The sequence below is a fragment of the Octopus bimaculoides genome, chromosome 26 (genome assembly GCF_046866305.1).
Source record: "Octopus bimaculoides isolate indiv1 chromosome 26, ASM4686630v1, whole genome shotgun sequence".
NCBI classification, from domain to species: Eukaryota; Metazoa; Mollusca; class Cephalopoda; order Octopoda; family Octopodidae; genus Octopus; species Octopus bimaculoides.
Genome location: NC_142953.1, coordinates 2,980,219 through 3,006,788, shown reverse-complemented (window position 1 = coordinate 3,006,788; position 26,570 = coordinate 2,980,219). Strand labels below are relative to the sequence as shown.

Below are 26,570 nucleotides of genomic sequence, written 5' to 3'. Positions count from 1 at the left end.
GTTCTGAAATCTGAAACACATGTGGTCCCAAGCATTCTGAAAAAGAGAATTATTGACCATAAAAGGACAGAAAATTGGCATTTGGAAGGGCATCCAGCTGTAAAGCCGATGCCAAAACTAACCTGCCACGTAAAAAGCACACCAACACCAGTTGTCAAGGGGTGATGGGGGGGACAGACAGACAGAAAGAAACACACACATGCACACACACACACATACCCGGTGGGCTAGTTTTAAGTACCTCAAATTCTGTAGTTAAATATGAATAAAAATAGTATTAGCACAAGTTTCTTTTTTTCTGTTTGTAACTGATTAAATTACCACAGAAACATATATATATATATATATATATATATATATATATATAACCCCCATAAAATTTAAAAGAAAGGAGATAAAAACCACTTCTGCTGCTCATAAACAGTAGCCATATTAAATAACTTAGCTGCCCTGTGACTATGTCTGCTGTGTCAGGAAGTTTAAAGTTCACCGTTAGTTTTTAACAGAAATACTTTTACCCCATTTCCCCTCCACCCCCCTCTACCCCTGTAGCCATTTTGCTGCCTTCCGTCAGTCTGTGACGAGATCTGAATTGCTTGGCACTGAAAATGTTTCAGATTTCAGCTTTTTTTTTCTTTTTTCAGATTTTGGAACGAACAATTGTATATTTGCATCTATAAAACTGGGACAGCCTTGAGATGTGACCCAAGTTAACTGTTCGTTTTCTAGTTGAGCTTGTACATAGGCACAGGCATGGCTGTGTGGGTAAGAAGCTTACTTCCCAAACTCACGGTTGTGGGTTCAGTCCTACTGCACCCCACCTCGGGCAAATGTTTTCTACTACAGCCCTCAGATAGATCAGATTTGGTAGATGGTAACTGAAAGAAGCCTGTTGTATATATCTAACTCTTCAAAACGCTTAGTTTTAGAATGGTGGCAGCTGATGAAGAAAATGTTCTCTATGTGGCCTGTGTGTTTTCTGTGGTCTGTTTATGTTCTGTTTCTCATTTTGTCTACGTTTTTTTGTGACGGCCTGTACCCAGATATGCGTCAGTATATACATGTAGATGTAGGTATGTACATACATGTACGTATATATGCATATACTCACATATTATTTGTATATATATATATATATGTATGCTTGTGTATCTGTGTTTGTTCCCCACCATCACTTGACAACCGATGTTGGTGTGCTTACATCCCTGTAACTTAGTGGCTCGGCAAAAGAGACTGATAGAATATGTGGCACCAGCACTGATGCTTTATACGTTGTACATGAACTGGTGCTCAATGTGTGGCACCTGCAGGAATGCTTTTTATGTAACACCGGCATGGGTGCCTTGTGTGGCACTGGCACAGGCTCCTCTTATGTGGCACTGGCACAGGCTCCTCTTATGTGGCACTGGCACAGGTTCCTCTTATGTGGCACTGGCACAGGCTCCTCTTATGTGGCACTGGCACAGGCTCCTCTTATGTGGCACTGGCACAGGCTCCTCTTATGTGGCACTGGCACAGGCTCCTCTTATGTGGCACTGGCACAGGCTCCTCTTATGTGGCACTGGCACAGGCTCCTCTTATGTGGCACTGGCACAGGTTCCTCGTACGTGGTACCAGCAAAAGTACATTTTATGTGACAATGACACTGGTGCTTTTACATGATGCCAGCACCTACAAGCCTGCAGGACAAGAATCTCTCAGCCTGATTGAATAGATGGTCACGGTTTGGCTTAGCTTGATGTGTCTTTTCAAGCACAGCAAATCGATATGTGTGTGTGTGTGTGTGTGTGTCTGAGATAATCTCCATACCAACCTTCTCGTTACGCCCATCTCTTCTGCTCTCAATAGCTATACACTCCAGCTCCCTCTAAAAAAAAAAAAACCCACCACGTCCAACACTTCCTTCCTAGAATGTTATCTCTTCTCTGAAATTCCATTCCTTCAGACACTGGCTTCACAGTACTTCAAACATCAACGGTATGTATCTCTCTCGCCCGTTTCCAGGTCATCGGCTGTATTGTTCCTTCGTCATGTTTAAACCTTAAAAGACACAGAAGATAATACAGAGATAAGCTGAGATAAATGAGAGAGAGAGAGAGAGAGAGGGAGGGACAGAGAGGGAAGGAGATATGAATACATATCAAAGTTATTGGCAGTGTGAATGTACTTTTCCAGGGAATGTCTCTAACGTCTTGCAAGTGTTGGTCTTAATCTTCTGATATGAATAATGTTGTAGTTAGTGTCAGTATTTTAAATGTCACAATATCTACATTGCCTCGCTGAAATCTCAGTAGTAATACTATATCCTCCCTCTCTCTCTCTCTCTCTCTCTCTCTCTCTCTCTCTCACACACATCTATATAGTGATGTAGGTATTGGGCAAGTGTCTTCTACTAAGTCCTCGGGTCAACCAATGCTTTGTGAGCGGATTTGGTAGATGGAACCTGAAAGAAGCTCGTCATGTGTGTGCTTTTGTTTTTCTGTTTGTCTGTCTGTCCTCCACCACCACCACCACCACTTGACAACTGGTGTTGGTGTGTTTACGTCCCCATAACTTAGCAGTTCAGCAAAAGAGACCAATAGAATAAGTACTAGATTTAGAAAAAGGGGGGGAAAAAAAACAAAAAAAACAGGTTCTGGGGGTTGATTCATTCAATGAAGAATTCTTCAAGACGGCGCTCCAGCATGACTGCAGTCTAATCACTGAAACAAGTGAAAGATATTGAATTCTTCAGGCCAAAAATGGTGCCAACAACGAAAATAAATCTCTGGTAGACTGATTATTTTGGGGGGGAAAAAACTGACTTATTATGAGGAGTTTAGACTTAAAAATTGTCTTTCATTTTGTTTGAAAAGTTTACCGTGATTTAAGTACTATGGCAACTTGTGTGCTGGAAAATATAGTAGTAGAAGTAGTAATTAGTGGTGTGCATAATACCAGTGATAATTGCATACTACCACCACCACCACTAATAATAATTGATTCTAATTTAGGCAAAAGGCCAGTAGTTTTTAGGGAAGGGGTTAGTTGATACTATAAATTCCTGTATTTGATGGGTACTTCATCATCATCATTTAATGTCTGCTTTTTATGCTGGCATGGGTCGGATGGTTTCATAGGAGCCGACCAGGTAGAAGACTTCACCACGGTTCTTGTGTCTGGTGTGGCACGATTTTTACAGCTGGATGCCCTGCCTAACACCAATTGCCCCGCAGAGCAGACTAACCCCCTTGGTGCCTTTGTGTCAATGTTTGTTACTAACCCACCTACTTACTCCTTCCACCACTTGAAAATGGGTGTTGTCCACTGATGTTGGAAAGAGGGGCAGAGAAAGAGAAGGGAGGAGAGAGAAAGAGAGAGAGAGAGAGGAAGAGTTAAATGAAGTGTGCTTATATCAGGTTATGAATGTTTTCATTCTGTTGTGTCTGGAGAGAGAGTCATTCTCTTTTAGTGCCTTATAATTTAACACACTCACCGGTCTGATTTCCACTCATTTACTTATTTATTTTTCTAAAATTTTCGTTGTGTTTTGCAACCATTTCAATAGTTTTCAACCTTTTCTATAGTTGAAAAGGTTGCAAAGACACAATGAAAATTTTAGAAAAATAAATAAATAAATAAATGAGTGGAAATTTTACCAGTGAGTGTGTTAAATAATAAGGCACTAAAAGAGAATGACTCTCCCCATAAACTACAAAATATACTTCAACACACAGACTCACATAAAGAATCTTGCAAACCAAGTCCAAAAATGAAATGTTTTCATTGTTTGTGCTCAATTGCAGGTCAGTCATGATCAAGCTGTCCTGTGATTGAAGGCACGCCCATTGGAACCTTCCCTTTTCTGTTTTGGGGATATCTAAGACTACCATTTCCAATGAGTTTGTGTTTAAGTCTCTTTGGAGTTTGAGTCGAGGGTGATTTAGCTGCTATTTCTAGCAGGCTGAGTACCCACCTAAACATTGTCTTTTGGATTTCTCTGATGTCACTCAATTGTCATGTCTTTTTTTTTGTGTGGAATTTCAGCCTTAACTAACTGAACCAAAACTAAAAAAATAAAACTGAAAATAACAAAAAAAGGTAAATAAAAGCATCACCACCACTACCACCACCACCGCTAAAACCAGCTGACTGGTGGGTGAAGTGAACTATTTCATCGACTGTGTTCAGGGACTGAACCTGCGTTCTTCTCCTTCATGCTTGATTGAATTCCAGTGCTTTACCAACTAACCCACACTTGATAATCTACTGCAACATCTACTACCACCACCACTGCTACCACAGTGTATAGGTAGGACTACTACATTTAGTTCTTGGTGGTGGACGATATTAGTGAGGAATTTTGGGTATTCTCTTTTTTATACAGGTTTACACTTTCAATGCTTGCTTTTGGTTTAATTGTTTTATGTCTGCTTTGACTTTATAATCCTATCAGTCCATGTTTATATTCGATGTGGAAGTGATTCTTTCAACTATCCTTGTGTAACCCTTCAGCATTTAACCTGGCCATGTTTGACTGGCTCACATATTCTTCTGCCCTGGTCTCACACCTACCTGACACATTGTCTTTCTAAAAACTAAACAATCACATCATCAAAGGTCTCGAAGCAATGAGATCTTGCATGACTAATTCAAAACAAAGTGTTACCATTCACAGAGTAACCTGAATATAATAATAATAACAATCATAATAATAATAATAATAATAATAATAATAATAATGATCCTTTCTGCTATAGTCACAAGGCCTGGATTTTGTGGGGAGGGGAACAATCAATTACATCGACCCCAGTGCGTAACTGTTACTTAATTTATCGACCCCGAAAGGATGCAAGGCAAAGTTGACCTTGATGGAATTTGAACTCAGAACGTAGTGATGGGTGAAATACTTCAGTGTTATTTCTTATTTGCTTCTACCTAGAAATCAAAGGAAATAACTACTATTCCCTTCAAACATTGAATTTGTGACCTGAGGGCCATTGTTTTGAAACTGACCTATTTTCCTTTACATTTCAGACAAATTCAGTGCCGAGTTGCTGAAGCAGAAATATCGTTATAGCAAATATTCTGCTCAAAACCACAGATTTGCTTGTCAGTTGCTTGACCTTAATCACTTGAGCATGTCCCTTAGTGGCGGACAATATGAAAATAACAATTTTGTTATACAGTGTAATTCTATATGTACATGGATTTTATACACAGTAATTCTATATGTACATAGATTTTATACACAGTAATTCTATACGTACATAGATTTTATACACAGTAATTCTATACGTACATACATTTCTGTGTACATTGTCATCACGACCGTCCTTGACAGTTTCTAAGATCTGTCTTTACATTAGATTCTTCTTGCATCCAGTTTTTCTCTCTCGGCTCATCAACAACCTGTTATTTATGCACACTGAAAGGTCATGGTTCAGTGGTTAGAACATTGGTCTCACAATCATTAGGTTGTGAGTTTGATTCATAGACCAGGCTGTGTATTGTGTTCTTGAGCAAGACACTTTATTTTGTGCTGCCCCAGTTCACTCAGCTGTAGAAATGAGTTGTGATGTCACTGGTGCCAAGCTGTATCAGTCTTTGCCTTTCCCTCGGATAACATTAGTGGCATGGAGAGAGGAGGCTGGTATTCATGGTCAACTGCTGGTCTTCTATAAACAACCTTGTCTGGACTTGTGCCTCGGTGGGTCAACTTTCTAGGTGTAATCCCATGGTCATTCATGACCAAAGTGGGGTCTTTTGTTTTCCTTCTATGCACACTTGCTTAATTTCTTTCTACTAGTCTTCCACTCTTTCAAGGCTAACATCTTGTGGCCATTAACATTTCACTTTGCACACAAGCTTCATACGATCTGCCCTTTACTCTGAAAGCAAAGCCCTTGTTACCAGCAGAGATAAAAGCTCTCCCAACATTCTCCAGCCTGTTTTTACTCTGACAATTACACTTTCAGGACACTTCACTACTTTCAGCTAAATAGGTCACCTCGACAGCAAAAATTATTATTGTGTTTCGTCATGCATGAATCATACTATTGTATATATTCGATTTTAACTGAAAAAAAAAAAAAATTAAATAAAACTGGGTGACATACACAGAGCAAAACTAAAACTATGAAGGGAAAAAATTTTGTACCAACATTTAACTTTAAATTAGGGGTATGACTCGTGAGTAAATATGGTAACTACTTGTAGGGAGCCGATTGGCATTACAGCTCTAATGTAATATGTGAAGGAATCCCAGAAAAGTGGGTCTTGAGTTTCCAATTTGAGTCCAAATATACATACACATTCTTTGTTCTTGGAATTTCTTGCCGTTTTCTGTTCCTTCTTTTCATCATTTTCTTCTTCTTTCCTGCGATAAAGGATAAAGTTTTCAAACATAAAAAACTTCCTTAAACTTTTCTTCATTGCAGCTTGGTATTTTTGCTATTTTGGCTGCTATTTCTAGCAGGTTGAGCAACTACCTAAAGGCTCTCCTGTTAGCTCGTTTAGTGTAGCTGACTGCTGTATATATGAAAGTGTGACCAAGGACTGTCCCATACATTGTACAAATAATTGGTTGTGATTTAAAGGACATTTTCACTGCTATTTCCAGCCAATCAAACAACGACCTAAAAGCTCTCACATTAGCTCGTTTAGTGTAGCTGGCTGCTGTGTATATATGTCTGTGTGGTCTGGGACTGTACTGCCACAGTATACCATGCAGTAAGTTTGCTGGTTGAGATGTTGTGCAAGTATTATAGCAACAACAACAGCAGCTGCTGCAGAGAAGATTAAAATCATTATTATGCAATGGAATTTAGTGCAATACCGACGCAGTATGGCACTGTTGGAGTAAATGTATTTACAGCATTTCATTTCGTTACTCGACTTTCTCTTCTTAGATCTTAGTTGCATTGCTGTGTTTGATTTTTGCCCTTCATCCATCCCTTCTGGGCAGCCCTGTCCTATAAATTTAGGGATTCCTATCAATGAAAATGAAGCTGCATGGCTCAGGGGTTAGAGTGTCGGGCTCACAATCGTGAGGTAGTGAGATCGATTCCCAGACTAGGCTGTGTGTTGTGTTCTTGAGCAAGACACTTTATTTCACGTTACTCCAGTTCACTCAGCTGTAGAAATGAGCTGTGACGTCACTGGTGCCAAGCTGTATCGGCCCCTTTGCCTCTCCCTTGGATAACATCTATGGCCTGAAGAGGTGAGGCTGGTATGCATGGGTGACTGCTGGTCTTCCATAAACAACCTTGTCTGGACTTGTGCCTCGGAGGGTAACTTTCTTGGTGCATTCCCATGGGAGGGGGTCTTTACCTTTTTATCAATGAAAATATATTATTACTTACCAGCTGGCAGAATTGTTAGCATGCTGGGCAAACTGCTTAGCGGCATATCATGCATAATTATGTTCTGAGTTCAAATTTCGTCGAGGCCAAGTTTGCCTTTCATTCTTCCCCAAATTGCTATCCTTGTGCCAAAATGAGAAAGAATTATTATTATTATTATTATTATTATTAAGGAGGTGAGCTGGCAGAATCAGTAACACATTTGAAAAAACACTTGGCAGTATTTCTTCCAACTCTTTATGTCCTTACCCCCCCCTTGCGCCAGGCTGCGAGGATGGGCCTTGAACTTCACTCATCATCATCATCATTCCCACCATCACAATCATCATCATCATCATCCCCACCATCACAATCATCATCATCACCTCTGCTTTTCCCATGCTGATGTAACTTGGACAAGGGTTATTGAGGCAGTATTCTATGGTCAGATGCTTTTCCTGTCACTAACCCTTAACTTGGTTTCCCAGTGAAGTATTTTTTATTCTCTTCCAGGACAAATTGCTATTGATTCTGTGTTTTCATCTTCATCCTCTATATTTGGAGGTCTTTGCCCACAGGGCTCAGTTTTTGTCTTCTTTCCCTCCCTGCAGTTTGGTAAAATGCAGGGCTCATAGCTGTGATGTCTATTTAGCTGCCTTGCTTGTCCAGAGCTACCATCCTTTTTGACCAATGGTGTGTTGTTTTATTTACAGAGGAACTGAGGGTTCTGCATGAACGGCTTGCCTATCTGGAACGAAGGGAGCGTGAACTGATTCGGGAGAAAGAAGAACAAGAGAAAGAGTTTGGCTTAAAAAGAGCCAAACTGAAGGAGCTGTTTCTTCAGAAAGAAGGTGAGTTCTGGGGCTGGGGTTTCTTAATTTGTGTGTGTGTGTGGGGGGGTTGTATTTCTGTACAGGTGCAAGGTGTGGCTGTGTGGTAAGAAGCTTGTTTCTGTAACCCTTCGTAACCCTTCGTAAACAAAAGCCTCATGAGTAGATTTGGTCGATGGAAATTGGAAGATGCCCATTGTGTGTGTCATCATCATTTAACATCTGTGTTCCATGCTAGCATGGGTGGGACGGTACAAGAGCCAGCAGGCTGAAGCCTGCACCAGACTTCTGTGACTGTTTTGGCAGGATTTTTACATATATATGATAGTCTTCTTTCAGTTTCCGTCTACGAAATCCACTCACAAGGCTTTGGTCAGCCCAAGGCTATAGGTGAAGACACTTGCCCAAGGTGCCACACAGTGGGATTGAACCTGGAACCATGTGGTTGGTAAGCAAGCTACTTATCACACAGCCACTCCTGTGCCTATAATTATCTTATGCACTTCATTAGCTTACAGCTGTTTCTGCTGTAAGATGCAGTGCACTCCTAGTTGAGTGCCTGAGTAACACCCTAGCTGTAAGCTAGTGAAGCTCATAAGATAATCATTTATTCCATTGTCATCTCATTTTGTAATTACTGCTCTGTACTCAACTAATGCTTCATTTTGAAGCATAAGTCTACTGGGTTCTACACCAGGTTATTAGTCTCACGATGCCTAAGCAAAATATTAATAGATATATATATGTTTTTCTATGTTTCAGAGGAACTGAAGCGAGAACGTGACACAACAGCTGAGGCCCTTGGCAAGAACAACTCTCTCTTGATAGACTTGAAGAAGCTACAAAGTGAACTTGAAGATCTGAAGGCTGCTGCGGCCGTTTCGGAAGAGAACAAACAGGATGAAGTGGAAGACATTCGGCGCCAGTGCCAGGAGGAGATTGCCAGTTTGCAGAGTATTATGAAAGGTAATGTTGTTTGGGCTCCAGATCAACCCTGATTTGGCAGACTTGTGATTGAAGGCATTCCAACTGTGACCATCCCGTTGTATTTTCAGGCATTGTGCATATAAAGCCTCATTATCCAATATGTCCTGTAGCTTTTTGAATAGTAGTGTCATTTGAAGGAGATTTGGCTGTTATTTCTAGCAGGTTGGTCACTCCTTTATTAAGATAATGTTAAGTAGAAAGAATAAAATGTTTTGTTTTCATTTTCTACATTTTTATGCCCTTCTTGTCACCAACACTTGTTTTTAAATAAGGTAATCTTTCCCCATGGCTAGGCATGTTATTCACAAAAGACTGAAAATGAACACCATCACTTGTATGACAGGCTTGTGTACAGCCACCATCTGATGTCAGAACAAGGGCATAAAACTAGTTGTCTTCTATCATACGTATGGTGGAAGGCAACTCGTGACCGAGTAGGACCACTTCTTGAACTCATTTCATTCTAAGTTTGGTTTCCTTATCGCTGACGACGTCTCATATGATTCTTAAGGCCTGGGTGTTAGGCCTAGAGGCTTTCTTTCCTATCGCTAGCACTGGAGTGTGTGGTGAGGGGTACCTTGGTTGCTTTTATTCTAAAAAAACGAAAAAAAAATACCTGTTTGTGTGTTACAGAAGCAGCAGATGAAGCTTCAAGGAAGACAGCAGCTCAGTATGAGAGCGTGTGGCAGAGAATGATGAAAATGAATGAGAAATCAGAACAAGAACTTCAAGATCTGAAAATGCAGTTAAATCAAGAAAGGTAAGTCTTTTACTGGAGTTGAGAGGGAATTTGGTAGAGAGAAACTTCCAAGACCCCCATCGCAACGCCCGTAAAACCAGGAACTTTTCAGTACCCTCTTGTATTCATGTATGTGTGTGTGTGTGTGTGTGTGTGTGTGTGTGTGTGAGAAAATTATTGGAAGGATTAAATGTATTTTTAAAGATAATTATTTTTCTCTAAAATCTCACAGGAGTTATCTTTCTTATTCCCAGGGAAGGCTTTTTAGCTTCTGTGGCGAAGTCCCTGAAGCGAGTGAGTGGCAGTGTTTCGAGTACCAATGCATCAGTTGAAGCGGAGAGTCTAGAAGACAGCATGAGGAAGGTAATGTCCAGCATGGCCTATCTTTGCTTCTTGTTCCACCCACCCTGGTCACTCACTCATTTGCATCTATTTTGTCATTTTATAGTTTTCTTTAATTTTTCAAAATTTTCTTTTTTTTTTTCTTCAACCATTTCTTCCTAATTCCACCTCCTCCTCCTCTTCCTCCTCCTCCTCTTCCTCCTCCTCCTCTTCCTCCTCCTCCTCTTCCTCCTCCTCCTCTTCCTCCTCCTCCTCTTCCTCCTCCTCCTCTTCCTCCTCCTCCTCTTCCTCCTCCTCCTCTTCCTCCTCCTCTTCCTCCTCCTCTTCCTCCTCCTCCTCTTCCTCCTCCTCCTCTTCCTCCTCCTCCTCTTCCTCCTCCTCCTCTTCCTCCTCCTCATATGTTAGCCAAGGAAGGTAATATCGTCTCACATTTTTAGCTGTGACTTCCATTGACTTCTCTCTCTTTCTTTGGTTTATATTTACTGCCGGTGCTACATGAAAAGCACCTGTACTAGTGCCACATATAAAGCACCCCTGCTAGTGCCATGTCTAAAGCACTTGGTCAACACTGTAAAGTGGTTGGCGTTAGGAAGGGCATCCAGCTGTAGAAATCATACCAGATCAGACGATTGGAGCCTGGAGCAGCTCTCTGGCTGCTCAGCACCTGTCAACCCATGCCAGCATGGAAAACTGATGATGAATGTGCATTATGGTTTTACAGCATCCATATTCCTCTGCTTCCATGTCTCAGATTGTTTCAGCGGTTTATGCAAATTTATCCATCCAGAGGCAGCGTGGTTGATGCCAGTGTCACGTAACTAGCACCCCTGCCGGTAGCACATGAAGAGCACCATTTAAGTGTTGGGCCTCATGGAGGCAATGTAGCCGATGCCAGTGTCATGTAGCTGGCACATCATTGAAATCTCAAAGCTATGAGCTAATACATGATTAATTCAAAACAATATGAATGAATAAGCATTATACTTGACAGAGTAATCTGAATGCTAAAGGGTTAAAGATGTGCTTATTTGAGGGAGGGAAGTGAATAAAATATTCGGGGTTTTTTTTTAACCCTTTAACTGCAAAATTTGATTTTATAGTTATTCCAGTAATGATGTTAGATAACTACTAAAAAAAAAATACATTTGGTATTTTCTGTAACTTACGTTCTATTAAATAAATAAACTTGACGTAAATAAACAGGCGCAGGAGTGGCTGTGTGGTAAGTAGCTTGCTTACCAACCACATGGTTCCAGGTTCAGTCCCACTGCGTGGCACCTTGGGCAGGTGTCTTTTACTATAGCCTCGGGCCGACCAAAGCCTTGTGAGTGGATTTGGTAGACGGAAACTGAAAGAAGCCCGTCGTATATATGTATATATATCTATTTGTGTGTCTGTGTTTGTCCCCCCCCCCCACCATCGCTTGACAACTGATGCTGGTGTCTTTACGTCCCCGTAACTTTGCGGTTCGGCAAAAAGAGACCGCTAAGTTACGGGGACGTAAACACACATGGAGGTTTTAAAGGATGCAATGTCTTGGCAGCTAACAACTGATGCGGGTAGTTTGTTCCATGCTTCAGCAATTCTGAGTGTGAAAAAACTATTTCTGAAAGTCATGGGAGCTGTACTGAGTTGGGAAGGAGTTTTACTTTCTTTTTTATGTGTGTGTGTGTGTTTGTGCGTATATAAATTTGCTTTCTTGTCTGTAAAAAATGTGTGTGTGAGAGAGAGAGTGTGTTGGTGTGTGTAGGTGATCTGGTATACCAGACTGCCTACATACATTAATGGATCTATATATATATGTGTGTGGGTGTGTATATACATATACACCACCCATACCAAGATCATAACAGTTTTATCTGAAGATCACAATGGCATGAAACTAGTCATAAGATAAACTCTCAGCTTCAGTTTTGATAAGACACTACACACACACACACACACACACACACACGAGGGGGTACTGAAAAGTTCCTGGCTTGAAGGCCTGGTTGGAGGCCCACCCTCCTGAGTTCTTTTACAGGGCTTAGAAAAACTGAAGGACCACTGTGATAAGTGTGTGAATCTGAGAGGGGAATATGTTGGATAAAATCATAATTAACTGATCCTCCTGTATTTTCTTTTACCCAAAGCCTGGAACTTTTTGCCACCTCTTCATGTATATATATGTCTATATATATATATATATATATATATATATATAAATAAATAGTAAGGGATTACCCCCAAACATTTACCAGTTCACTCTCAGTGTAGGTCTATGTAATGCTATATATATATATATATATATATATATATATATATATATATTTATATATATAAAAAGTATTAAAGGTAATTCTATGCAACTTCATAATAATCCTTATTATTATTGTTGATATTATTTATATAATATACATAGAAATCCATTTATTTTTTTGAATTTTGTTTTATCATATTTTATTCTTTGGCATTTTTTGTTAGCGTATTTCTGTTGAAATGCCTGGGTTTTTGTTTCAGTTTTCCAGTTAATTTTGAAAATAATAAAGGATCTCATAAAATAACTTTGTCATTATTACTAAGTGATGTTTGGAACAGAAATTAACACGAAACTAACTCTGATAGAAGGTTTTAGCTTTGATCACTTGAAAACAAAAAGTCTGTATCATAGAGACAAGGGCGGTCCCAGGTGGGTTGGGGTCAAAAAAAGGTTACATTAAATTTTATTTTGCTGCAATAAACTTATTTTTGCATGTGTTGGTTATTGTAATATTTCTTTTCTTTGGTTTATATTTTTGAGGACACACTTTCAACATGGCTGGCCTGAGAATTGGTTGGGTCTAAAATTAAGGGGTTTTCAGAATTGCTGGTGTGAATTGTTCTACAGCTTTTAATGGTGTCATGCAATCTTGAGATCTGTGTAAACCTGAAGAATTTAATGGAATGTTTCGTTTTTTTTGTTTTTTTTACCAATGAATAGCTACAGACATGATTTTAACATCACTTGCTCACAAGAAGAGCTATTCACTTACTCCCTATCTATATAAATATGTATGTATACAAATGTGTGTGTGTATATATGTACATATACACAAGCAGGTACACATACATTCACACATACACAAATATCTAACTGCATATGTCTGTCTGTCTGTCTTTCTCTCTCTTTCTATATGTGTGTGTGTGTGTGTGAATATATATATATATATATATGTATATACACACATGTACACACATATATATAATATAGGTAGTTAGGTTAATCCCAGCTGTTTCTGCTTGAAGCCTATCTGCTTACTCCATTATTACAATGCTATATGTAGTCTCAGTTGCTGCCGTACATTAGTCAAAATACATATTGAAATTGAGAATTATGGAAATATTATTTACAGAGTATATCACAACAGGAAATTGGGAATGTTTTGGTATTATTCACTAGTGAATAAATAATACCAAAAAATTTCCAATTTCTTGTTTGTTTTATATATATATATATATATATATATATATATATATATGCATGAAAATTTCTCTCTCTGTCTGTCTCTTGCAATCTCTCTCTATCTCTCTCTCTCTCTCTCTCTCTGTCTATCTATGTTTGTCTGTCAATATCGATATAAATATATACTTGCATATGTACATAGATACAAATAATGTCTCTCTACCTGTCTACACACACACACACACACACACACACACACACACACACACACACACACACACACACACACACACACACACACACACACACACACACACACACTCACACATGCCTACACATATATATACCGTGGAATATCCCTCTCGCAGGCTAGCAACAAAATGAAGACCCTTCTTCTGCCGTCCTCTCCTACTCTGAAATCCAAGCCAGCACAAGCCAATCTGAAAACCTTGCTAACAGCCTTCAGGAAAGATGGCGACCACAAAGAACTCCAAGTAAGGCACACGGCACTAGATATATATATGTATATATATATATATATACATCTATGCATATATGTATGTATGTATAAATATTTATATATATATATATATACACACACTGTAGATACCTGGTACTGTTTATTTGTAGACGCTGCTGCCTGCATGTTGCATTATTTCGTCTCTGTTGTTCTTGCTGCTGCTGTTGCCGTTGGCGACAATGACGATGATGCCTTCACCAAATATCTGGCTTAACTTTAAAATCCCTCTCAGTTCCGTTGTGGCTGTTGACCATTTATTTATTTATTTATTTTTGTATATATATTTATTCATTTTGTTGTTGGCTGTTATTATTATTATTATTATTATTGTTATATTTTATTTTTATTCTTTGTAAATTTATTTTTGTCTTTGATTTATTTCTCCCTCTCTTTCTCTCTCCCTCCCTCCTGATTTCCCCCTCTTCCCCACCACCCCTCCTTTTTGGACAAGTGTTTCATAGATATGATCGGGTTTGTTTTAACTCTACACGAGCGTGTATGATTGTATGTGTGTGTGTATGTATATGTATATGTGTGTGTGTGTATATATATATATATACACACACACACACACACACACACACACACACACACACACAGAGGGAGAGAGAGAGACACACACATGCATATGCACACGTGTGCATATATACTTGCATATGTGTTGGATTGGCTGCATCCATAGAGCGTGAGACAAAATGCCATGCAATATTAAGTACTTGTTCAGAGTTCAAATATTCCACTGTGGTCAACCTTGTTTGCCATCTTTCCTGGCTTCATAAAATGAAGTATCTGTTGAGGACCAGCGTCGAATAACTTGCCTAATGCTTTGTCTAAACATATGGCATGACCTGACCTGACCTGGCCTGACCTGGCCTATGTCAGAACTCATCCTTGTAAGGTGGCGGTGTAGCAGAATTGGTGGAGCAGTGAACAGAATGCCTTGTGGTGTTTATGTAAGTCCCTTTACATTCAAATACAGCTAAGATCAACTTTACCAGTCATCCTCCTGGGTCACTAAACCGCCTGTTAAGTATACTAGGGTTAGTGTAATCAATTAACTCCTTCTTCTCAAATTTATGGTCTTGTTTCTCTAGTGGAATTATTATTATTATTATTATTATTATTCGAGGTGGCGAACTGGCAGAATTGTTTGCACGCCAGACAAAAGACTTAGCGGCATTTCATCCGTCTTCTCATTCTGGGATCAAATTCTGCCGAAGTCGACTTTGCCTTCCATCCTTTTGGGGTCAATAAAATAAGTATCAGTTGCATACTGGGGTCGATCTAATCAACTTAATCCCTTCCTCCAAATTGCTGGCCTTGTGCCAAAATTTGAAGTCATCATCATCATCATCATCATCACCATCATAATCATTGTTATTATTATTATTATTATTATTAAGATGGCGAGTTGTAAGAAGTGTTGAAAGGCAGTGCTCCAGCATGGCCACAGTCAAATGACTGAAACAAGTAAAAGAGTATGCTGGGAAAAAAATGCTTAGTGGCATTTTGTCCGTCTTGACGTTCTGAGTTCAAATTCCATCAAGGTCAACTTTTTATGCCTCTTAATTTTGGTCTGCAAAATTCGACTTGTATGCTGGAAAATACTGTATTTTTTCTCCTTTTTTTTTTTTTTTTTTTTTTTTTTTCAAATCTGTTTTAAGGGCTTTGTTTATTTCTTTCTATTCCTTAATTTTTCTTTTATTCATCAAAGAACAAAGGGAGAGAGAATTCGAATAGGGGCTAGATTTTTTTTTGTTTTTGTTTGCTTTTATTTTTCAACGAGCACACTTAGTAGTGTAAATTTTACTTCACAAAATCCTCGGGGGTTTCTCGTTACCCCCCCAAAAGATATTTCTCTCTGAAAATTGGCTTCATGCTTCAGTGATCTTGTGATTTTCTTCATTCGTGGTTGTCTTAATCTGTCTTGTTTTTTCAATTTATTTCCCTGGCATTCTTTTATTTTATTATCTCTTTTTTTGTTTCTTGACTTTTCATTGTCTTTTTACTCAATCCATCTTACATTTTGTTGTTGTTGTTGTTGTTGTTAAAGGTAATTAATTGGCTTTGTTGAGGTTTAATAATGAATATTTAATTTGTTGTTAATAAGATAATAATTTTTCAGGTTATTTTTTTGTTGTTGTTGACAGACCACAAGTTGGCTCCAGTCAAGCAGAATTATGATTTAAGGTGTTCCAACAAACTATTCTGTCTTTACTTTTCCAGACATAACGTGCCTTAAGCTATATTATCTAACGAGTCTTATGTATGGTTTGATGGATATTTAGCTGTTGTTTCTAGCAGGCTGACTTAATATGTAGATGTTCTCTTGTTGACCCTTATAGAAACACCCTACTTTTGTTTTCTAACTTTGCAGCTATTTTAATTTTTTTTTTCGGTAAATTCAAAATAAAATTCTCAAAACTGTAATAAGAGATGGCAGCCTTTAGCGTTAAAACACGATTTCTATCTTGTTAATATTTATACACTATCTATATTGTATTACTGAATATTCTGTAATGTATGTAAACTGACACTGTAACTTTCCATAAGGTATGTTTATAAATCAGAATAATTTTCCATAAGGTGTGTAAATATTTCTATAACTTTTTCAAGATGTGTGAATGTATTCTTGCAAATTTTTCTAAATTTTGAAAATGTATTCTTCTAAATGTTTGTAAATTGTGTGATGATTGTATCATTGTAGTTTTTCTGTATTTGTGACAATGTACACCTGAAAATTTCAACACGATCATCACCATGCAATCTGCTCGATATACTGTATACAATCACCACCCAATACTATAGCACAACTCACACACCACATACTCTACATAGCCACCACCCAATACTGTAACACAAACCACACACTGCTAACATCACATGCGTACGTGCACATACTATACATCCTGTACTATCACTATTCAATACTATGATAAATATCTCTTAAATCACGCCTCTTTTACTCTTTTACTTGTTTCAGTCATTTTGACTGTGGCCATGCTGGAGCACCGCCTTTAGTCGACAAATCAACCCCAGGACTTATTATCACTATGCAATACTATCTCTCATGATGAGATTAATGATAATAATAATAACAACAACAACAATAACAATAAGATCTGGAAATAGTTAACTTGAATGTGGAGCCTAAAAACAGAAAGAATTCCTCTGTAAACAATAAAAGTTTAAAAAAGGAGGAAAAAAAGACTCACCTTTCTTAGTTTTTTTTCCTTTGCTTTCCTTCCTTCCGTTGTCTTCCAGTGTGTCTTTGAGAAATGGGAGTCTTTAACCCTTTTGCTACCATGTTTCTCTTGGTATACGCTACCATTGTTTCAATTATTTTTGAAAGGGGTGAAGAATTTAGTGAAATAATTGTCATTATTCAGCTGGTGTTTAGAACATAACTCAACATGGAATTTTTTATAGTAGGTGTTAATTTAAAACACTTCAAAAAGGGTAAGTTTGTACCACAGACCTAGGGTTGGCTGCTTGGATCTTCATCTACTTCCATCCTCTGTGAGGTAGTGTAGCTGTTGTTGTTGTGGGTGGTGGTGCTGTTGGTTAAATGTCTTTTTTGTGTCTTTCTGATGCCAACAGGTGGTAATAGTGTCATCCATGCTGACAGGATATCACCCAGCAATGGTCTCATGTTTTTTTTGCTAAGGTTTCAGAAAATTTGTTAGTGATTTTTTTTTTTGTCTTAAAAGAAAAAAAAAAACTAGGTAGAAATCCTCCCATTTCTGCTGTAAATTAGAAATTAACAATCATTAAAATGATAAGAGTGTGTGTGTGTATGTGTGTAATATAGATAAATAGCAGTGTGTATGTGTCTATCTTCCAACATACAATGATATAATATAGTGATATGTATGCCTGCAATGTGTGTGTGTGTGTGTGTGTGTGTGTGTGTACACACACACATTCAGGTGTTTAAACAGGAGATAAAGTACTCTCTCTCATATATATCTCATAGTTTATTGGTTCAAAGTTGACGATTCAGTCTATTGTATGCTGATGTGTCTATACACACACACACACACACACACACACACACACACACACACACACACACACACACACACACCCTACGTACACATTCCTATGTCACAGTAATTAGCTTGATGAAAACCTATGAACTTTTATAATCATTTTGTTTTTATTTCTTTACTTAATTCTTTTTCTTGTCTTTTTTTTTCATGACTTATCTACATTGTACAAGTTATAAAACTTAAAAAGTCTAAGATGTTGCCAACAACAACAACAACAACAATAATAAAATTAATCTAATTGTCATTTAACATTCGGTTGCCTTGTCTATTTGGTACTCCTTCGTCCTGGGTGGATCTTGAATCTTAAAGCTAATGGTTAAAAAAAAAAAAAAATTGCAAAAAAAACAAACAAAAAAAACCCAGCCCAGTAGCAGCAACGACATCACCAACAGTAACAGGTTTTTTTGGTCTTTTTTTTCTTCTGAAATTTCTATCTTGCATTATATAATACACACACACACACACACACACACACACACACACACACACACACACACACACACACACACACACACACACACACACACACACACACACACACACACACACACACACACACACACACATGTGTATGTATGTATGTATATATGTATGGCTATATAATTGGAATGACAGGCATCTTGGCATCTAGTCTTTTCTTTGGTATGGTTTATATTTTGTATTGGGTCTTTTGTTCGTCCTTGTTTGTTTGTTTATATATTTTTATTATTGTTGTTGTTGTTGTTTGACACCCAGGCTTGTCCCGATCGAATAGTCTTCATTTTCATTTTTATGGCTTTGTTTGTTTTCAGTCGTTAGATTGTGGCCATCCTGGGGCACTGCCTTGGAAAGGTCTAATGGAATAGATTGAGCCTACTGCTCATTGTATAGGACTCTTTTTTTTTTTGCTGAACTGCTAGGTTACAGGGATGGAAACAAACCAACATTGGTTGTCAAGTGGTAATGGGGACATGGGGACAAACAGACACACACAGTATTATTATTATTATTATTATTGTTATTTACCTGAACCGCCTTCATAAAAAATAAACTGATTTAGCAATGTTTATATATCATTTGTTCTATTTTTTGTGCTGGTTTTTAAGGTTCAAATCCAACCTTGGACAAGCAGGTAGCTCTAGTATGGCCAGAATTGGAGACTCGGGGTCTTATTTTATATTCATATATGTATTTTACTATTTAAACTGGTGGCGGTGGGGCAGTGCCTCTAGGTACTCTCTTTTCAGGTCCTTGTAGATGTGTGTGTGTGTGTGTGTGTGTGGAATGATTGAAATAGCTGAGTGATGCTATTGGAGTTTGAACACTTGAAACTCGGCATCAGAACAGAAGACACAAAGTAATGAATGTGGTGGTGAAGATGGTGTGTGTGAAGGGGATAGAGGCTGATGTTGGAGTTTTCAGTGGGAGCTTCAGTTTTAGAGGAAGACGGAATGGTGGGGTTGAACGAGTGTTTAGTGCAGGATCTCTTGTATGTAGAGGAGGAGGTGTCATGCAGTAATGGTATGAGACTAAGCAAAATATATCAGTACATCCTGTTATTTATTGATCTTTCATCTTGTGTATATTTATCTATTGATCTACTCACACACACGCAAGCTTCATTTATTAATTATGGTAATCTCTGTCAGAAGTTAATTGTCACTGATTAGAAATTGCTTTCGTAATTCTTTGTTAATCAATATTTTATCGTAGTTTTGTGTGTATGCATGTGTGTATACATATCTGTGCGTGTGTTTGTGTGTGTGAATGTATACATGTGTGTGCATGTATACATATGTGTGTGTATTCATATGTGTGTGTATTCATATCTCTGTGTGTATTCATATGTGTGTGTGTGTTTTTTTTTTCATTGTTTTTATTGTTATTTTTCCAATGTAATTTCTATTTATTTTTTAAAAAATTATAATTCAGGCCCAAGAAGATGCCGAAATATTGAAATCTGTGGTTCTTCCGTTGGAGGAAGAAATAAAACTTCTGAAAAACAAGGTTCAAGAATCTGATGATAAAATAAAAGATTTAGAAAAACAGGTAAGAATTCCTCTATCCTTAATTTTTTTTTTTCTTCATACTGGTTCCAGCGAATAAGTTTTGGCCATGCTGGAGCACTTCGCCAAGTCTGTTTGGGCTGACCAAAGCATTGTGAGTGGATTTGGTAGATGTCTGTGTGTGTTTGTGCCTCCTCATCTTGAAAGTGTGTGATAGTTGTAAATGAGTGTCACCCTCATACAAGCAGTGTCGTTGGTGTTTGGGAGGGCATCAAGCTGTAGAAAACCCTACTAAAACAGACAATAGAGCCTGATGTAATTCTGCAGCTGGTCAGCTCCAGTCAAACCGTCCAACCTGTGTCATCATGGAAAACTGACATTAAATGATGATGATGTCCAATACAATCAACCAATGAAGTATCTTGTTGCTGTGGTTGTAGCCAGTACTACGAACCAATGAAATACTTGTGTGTTTCTCCAGTTGCTACCACTTCTTAACAGTGAATTATAATTTATGCCTTACTCAAGTGCCTACTTGGAATTAAGTGGACTCAACTCTTGATAGTTAAGTGTAGAAGGAAAATGTCGTTTGTAGTCTGCATCTGAGGCCTGTGGAATCCAACCGAAGGCTGCTTGTGATGACTGTAATACATTATGTATTGGAGGTAGTCGATGGCAGAATCAGTAGAGTGCCAGGCAAAATGCCCTGTGGTATTTAATTATGCCATTTTATACTGAGTCCAAACCCTGCCAAAGTCAACTTTCCTTTTGTTATTCTGGTGGCGGTGGTGGCATTGGAGTATTAGTAGTAGTAGTGGTGGTGGTAGTAGTATCCTTGTGGTGACTGTGGTGTAGTAGTATTAAGTATCAGTCAATATCTGGAGTTTAAACAATTATAGTCCCCTCTTGCAAATTTGCAGCTGTGTAAGTTAGAATCATCACATTATTACTATTATCATTATTATTACTATTATTATTATTATTATTATTATTATTATTATTATTATTATTATTAAGGTGGCAAGCTGGCCGAATCGTTAGCATGCTGGGTGAAATGCTTAGCGGGGTTTTGCCTGTTGCTGTGTTCTGAGTTCAAATTCTGCCGAGGTTGACTTTGCCTTTCATCCTTTCGGGGTCGATATATGGAGTTCCAGTGGAACACTGGGGTTGATGTAATCGAGTAGTCCCCTCCTCCAACATTTCAGGCCTTGTGCCTATAGTAGAAAGGATTATTATTATTATTATTATTAATAATACTATTGTGAAGGCGGTGAGCTGCCAGAATTGTTAGCATGATGGACAGAATGCTTCGTGGCATTTAATCCATCTTAGAGGTCATCATCATCACCATCTAATGTCTATTGTCCATGCTGGCATGGGTTGGACGGTTTGACCAGAGCTGGTGGGCTGCACCGGCATGAATATATGTATGTATGTGTAAAAGTATGTATGTATATATGTTTGAACCTAATGATGTTATAAAGTTTTGTTGGTCACAATGGGGGAACCACAAATCACTGAGTTAATAGGGCACTAGGGAACCAGCCACGGGGAGCACAGGTTTAGAAGGGGCTCATATCTTGTCATGAGCATTGCATCATGTCCATGACCAAGACACTTAACTCTTAAGGGTTTGGCCCACTTAGCTCCAAGTAGGTACTTCACTGAGCTGTATAAAGTCACGATAACTCCCTTCTCAGAAGTGGCAACATCATGGAATCGAACAAGAACTGGTTGGTAGTGTTCTCTACTACAACAGCAGCTGTGGAATATCTTTAGTAGATCTGTGCACAGTTTCCAGGTTGTCGTCTTTCTTCCATCCACTTATTATTATTTTTATTATTAGCAGCAGCAGTAGTAGTCGTTAATATACTCTAATTTTTAGTGGTCTGTATGCATGAATGTGTGATGTGAAAGTGTGCTCGATAAGGAAAATAAAACGTTAGTGGGCGTTTGATGATGGAAATGTGCTTTGCAAATCTGCGATTCTTGCTTCAGTCCTGCTGTGTTGTACCATGGGTAAGTGGCTTCTACTATAAACCCTAACATGACCAATGCTCTGTGTGTGTGTGTGTGTGTGTGTATTATAACGTTTACCTTGTAAGTTTGTCATGCCAGGTTCAATCCTTGTGTGTGGTATACCGTGACTATGTCTTCTATATCCTTGGGCCTACCAATGCTTTGTGAGTGGAATTGAGCAGTAGCTACAAGAATTGGCATAGAGGGGTGTGGGTGGAACATCACTAACAGTGGAATTAATTGATAATAGTAATAATAATAATAATATTAGTAGTGACTACAAGACACTAATTAGTATTGACTTTATTAGTTTCTTGACCTTATCTGTTCTTTAAATGATGTCATTTAATATTTTTCTGCTTCTTTTTTAGTTGTCAGATATCTCCGTGGATGAAGCCATGGCTAAAGTGTACGATACGAAAAAATCTCCTTCTTTGCCTGAATTTGATGAAAATATTGATCCTGATGAGAAGGTGAGTGTCTTTTGTTTCTGTTTTCAGCTTGAGTGCCTTCAGTTTTCGCCTCGAGCGCCTCCCACTTTTGCCTCAGGTGCCCCCCCCCCCCGCATTTGCCTCAGGCACCACCCACTTTCGTCTCAGACGCCTCCCACTTTTGCCTCGGGCACCACCCGCTTTTGCCTCAGGTGCCCCCCCCGCATTTGCCTCATGTGCCCCCTGCATTTGCCTCAGGCGCCACCCACTTTCGTCTCAGACGCCTCCCGCTTTTGCTTTGGGCGCCTCCCCCTTTCACCTGAGTGTGGGGGCTCCTGCTTTCATCTCGAGCACCTCCCGCTTTTTCATCGGGCACCTCCTGTTTTGGTCTCAAGTGCCTCCCATTTTCATATCAAGTCTATGCTGTCTTCTGTTTTCCATGATCATATATTTTTTCAGTTACCATCATAGTTTAGACTGGTGCACATTGTGCATTTGCATGTTTTCCTTGCCTGTAATTGAAGTAGATGGTGAATGTGCTCTGGAATAATCATTTAAAGATATTTTTGTTAAGTGTTGTTATTGTTTTTGTTGAAAAAAAAAGCTGCAATAATTATGCACCAACCCAATAGTAGTAGCTAGAGTTTTAGGGTTCCAAGGTTTTTTTTTTTTAATTTTTAAAGAGGACACACTACTTTTTTAAAGAGGATAACAAGGTTTATTTTTGTTTAGATTTTATTTTTTTTATTCGTTTAAATCTTTTTTCCAGATTCAGCAACTAATGAAATATCTGAAAGCAGAGAAATCTTCACGGACAGATCTAGAAATGTTTGTTGCCGTTCTTAACACACAGAAGTCCGTTCTACAGACTGAAAACGACACATTGCGTACTGAGCTGCACGAAGGTAAATATACAGGAAGTGAATTCCTAACATTGCCACATGGACATGGGGACACACAAACACACACACATACACGTGATATTCACAAACCAGCAATGTAGCCTTCATGAGGTCACTCAACATGTTAGAAAATAGCAACCAAATTTCTCTAAATTGAATGTAAAACCTTAACCCTTTTGTTACCATCTTGGTGTGTTTACAGTTTGGCAAAAGAGACCGATAAAATAAGTACTAGGGGTCGATTTGTTTGACTAAAATCTATCAAGGTGGTGCTCCAGCATGGCCAGAGTCAAATGACTGAAACAAGTGAAAGAATATACATGATGGGCTTCTTTCAGTTTCCGTCCACCAAATCCACTCATATGGCTTTGGTCTGTCTAGGGCTATAGTGGAAGATACTTGATCGAAGTGTCACGCTGTGGGACTGAACCCTGAACCATGTGGTTGGGAAGCAAACTTCTTACCTCACACCTACACCTGTACTTATTTAGAAATCAATATTTAGTTACCATTTTAGTTACCCTTTTGTTACCATATTTCTATTGAGATGCTCTGTGTTTCTTTTAATTAATTTGAAATATAACAAAGAATTTAATAAAATAACTTTGTTATCATTCAGCTAGTGTTAGGAACATAAATTGTGACTAAGGTTTGGTGGAAGATTTTAATTCAGAACTTATGAAAACAAGACATTTGTACTGCAGAGCCAGAGCCGGTTTCAGCTGGGTTGGTATCAAAAGGGTTATTGAGAGTGAAAAAATGTTTTTGGTTCCTTGTTTTATATTTTGTTTTGTTTGTTTAATAGTTTGTCGAATGTTTGAAGACGAGAAACGCGTTCATAATGATTTGAAGCGTACCTGGCAGATGGCTAACGACCAGTTCCTTGAGTCTCAAAGACTGATGATGATGGACATGCGCCGGATGGAGAGTGTATTAACAACAGAACAACAGCGGCAGATTGTAGGTAAGTCTAACTTGGACTACTAGTCTTGTTGTAACATGAGCTGGTGGAGGAATGAATATTTTCACAAACATCATCTGGCTTGACTTATTGTTAATGTCTATCTATCTGCCGATCTAGAATACTGGCTTTCTATTGGTTACCACATTGAGGGTTCTAGTTAATCCAATTAATGGAACAGCCTGCTTGTGAAATTAACATGCAAGTGGTTGCGTACTCCACAGACACATGTACCCTTAATGTAGTTTTGAGGAAAATTCAAGGTGACACAGAATGTGGCAAAGCTGGTCCTTTGAATTACAGGTACTACTCATTTTTGTCAGCTGAATGGACTGAGGCAATGTGAAATAAAGTGTTTTGCTCAAGAACACAATGCATCACTGGGAGTTGAACTCACAAGGTTACGTTTGTGAGCTGAATGCTCTAACCATTAAGCCATGCGCCTTTACCACACACAAACATTTCACTGGCATTCCATTAGTTATGATGACGAGGGTTCCAATTAATTCAGTTACCAGTTGAGCCTGTTCATGAAATTAACATGCAAGTGGTTGAGTACTCCACAGACATGTGTACCCTTAATGTAGTTCTCAGGGAGACTGAATGTGACACAGAGTTTGACAAGGCTGTCCCTTTTGAATTATAGGATACCATTCATTTTTGCCAGTTGAGTGGACTGGAGCAAGGTGAATAAAATGTTCTTGCTCAAGGATACCACATGCTGCCAGGAATTGAACTCACGACCTTACGATCATGAGCTGGATACCCTAAGCCCCAAGCCATGTTCTTTTACCAGCCATCACCATATTTGGTGTCGGCTGGTCCACTGTATTACCTCTGAGAGTAATGCTATGTGTGTTTGTCTTTTTTGTGTCTTTTAGAACTACAGCAGAAAGATCTGGAACGAGATGCTCAGGAACGGCGAGTTAAGGAACTCGAAGAAATGAGAGAGAAGCAACAACGAGAACAAGAACAGAGACGGAAAGGTTTGTTTGTTTGTTTATGGTTGGCAGATGTTGTTATTTTTAGTTGTTATTTGGTTATGATGTTTGATGTTTTTATAAACGTTTTTAGAGATTTATATTCACATGATATTTTTTATTCATATAAGTTTTCATGTCGTTTATGTGATTAGAAAGCAAGCTTTTTGCCACACAGCCCCTCTTGCGCCTAATATTTAAAAAATCATTTGATTCTTTGTAAATCTCCGCACTTTATGTCTGTCTTTGTATTGTCCCCATCATCCATTGTCCTGGTTGCAAATAGATCATCATCATCATCATCATCATCATCATCATCATTATTAGTGTGGTATACATTAAATGTAGTTTGTAGTGTGACCGATCAGATGTTCTGTTGCTTTGTTCTTCCTTGTCCTTAGGTCAGTTGATTCCGTGGTCAATTTTGTCCTTCGTTCCTTTCGGTAAGTGCTCAACAAAATGAACCCCCAATAATGTAGAAGTGATGCAATCAATTACAGTAGACCCTTTAGCCCGATAGTCACAACAATTAGCCCTTTGCCTTGTAACACAAAGTCTATCTTTACCAGAAAGAAACCTGATTTTTGGCTGCTTTTTGTCACACCACTGACCTTGTTGACCCGTCAAGCCACATTATAGGCAGCCTGTCTAAAAGGGCAATAACTCCGAGTAAGATCTGATAACGGGTAAAGAGGACTGTGTAGTCCTTCCGCAGATCAGCTCTCTTGCATCGGAGGTTATGGTAAAATGCACTGAGGATATGCTGTAAAGTGGTTGGTGGTAGGAAGGCCATTTAGTCACAGAAACTGTGAATTACTTATTAAGTTAGCTTGTAGGTGGACTGAGTATTTCACAGCCATGTGTACCCTTAATGTCGTTCGAGAACAGAATCTGTGTGATTCAATGTGCTTGTTTGGGTGAGATGCTTTATCTGTTGGATCAACAGTTCTTACCGATCAGTACCCCTTCCTGCCACTAACCACTCAACCTTGATGTTGTGGTGTATTTAATTTTTTGTTCAGCCAAGCAAACCAGAGTAAGCAGTGCTAGGTTCCTTACCATATCAATATCTAAACTTG

At 38.6% G+C, this 26,570-nt stretch overlaps 1 protein-coding gene and 1 long non-coding RNA gene across 7 annotated transcripts in view; one reads left to right on the top strand and one right to left on the bottom strand.

The window, feature by feature from the left end:
• Positions 1-26,570, top strand: part of LOC106880700 (rab GTPase-binding effector protein 1) — a 47,491-nt gene that overhangs the window by 5,585 nt on the left and 15,336 nt on the right. For 2 of the 5 annotated variants that reach the window (XM_089342915.1, XM_089342913.1), the window contains exons 2-11: positions 8,036-8,173; positions 8,915-9,118; positions 9,773-9,899; positions 10,133-10,241; positions 14,010-14,135; positions 20,125-20,241; positions 22,589-22,690; positions 23,418-23,553; positions 24,356-24,514; positions 25,393-25,497. In XM_089342915.1, coding sequence (XP_089199041.1) covers positions 8,036-8,173; positions 8,915-9,118; positions 9,773-9,899; positions 10,133-10,241; positions 14,010-14,135; positions 20,125-20,241; positions 22,589-22,690; positions 23,418-23,553; positions 24,356-24,514; positions 25,393-25,497 — 1,323 coding nt within the window. Of the gene's footprint in view, positions 1-4,026; positions 4,292-8,035; positions 8,174-8,914; positions 9,119-9,772; positions 9,900-10,132; positions 10,242-14,009; positions 14,136-20,124; positions 20,242-22,588; positions 22,691-23,417; positions 23,554-24,355; positions 24,515-25,392; positions 25,498-26,570 lie in introns of all 5 variants that reach the window. The other 3 variants (XM_089342916.1, XM_089342914.1, XM_089342917.1) reach the window with 2 other exon arrangements.
• LOC149130918 (uncharacterized) lies at positions 626-18,016 on the bottom strand. Of its 2 annotated transcripts, XR_016238558.1 has the most exons (5): positions 17,377-18,013; positions 7,344-7,465; positions 6,292-6,358; positions 1,589-2,040; positions 626-1,379 (listed from the first exon to the last, which is right to left on the bottom strand). It is a non-coding gene; the product is annotated as an uncharacterized LOC149130918 (long non-coding RNA). The 2 variants fall into 2 exon arrangements; XR_016238557.1 differs by having other exon boundaries at positions 626-2,040; positions 17,377-18,016.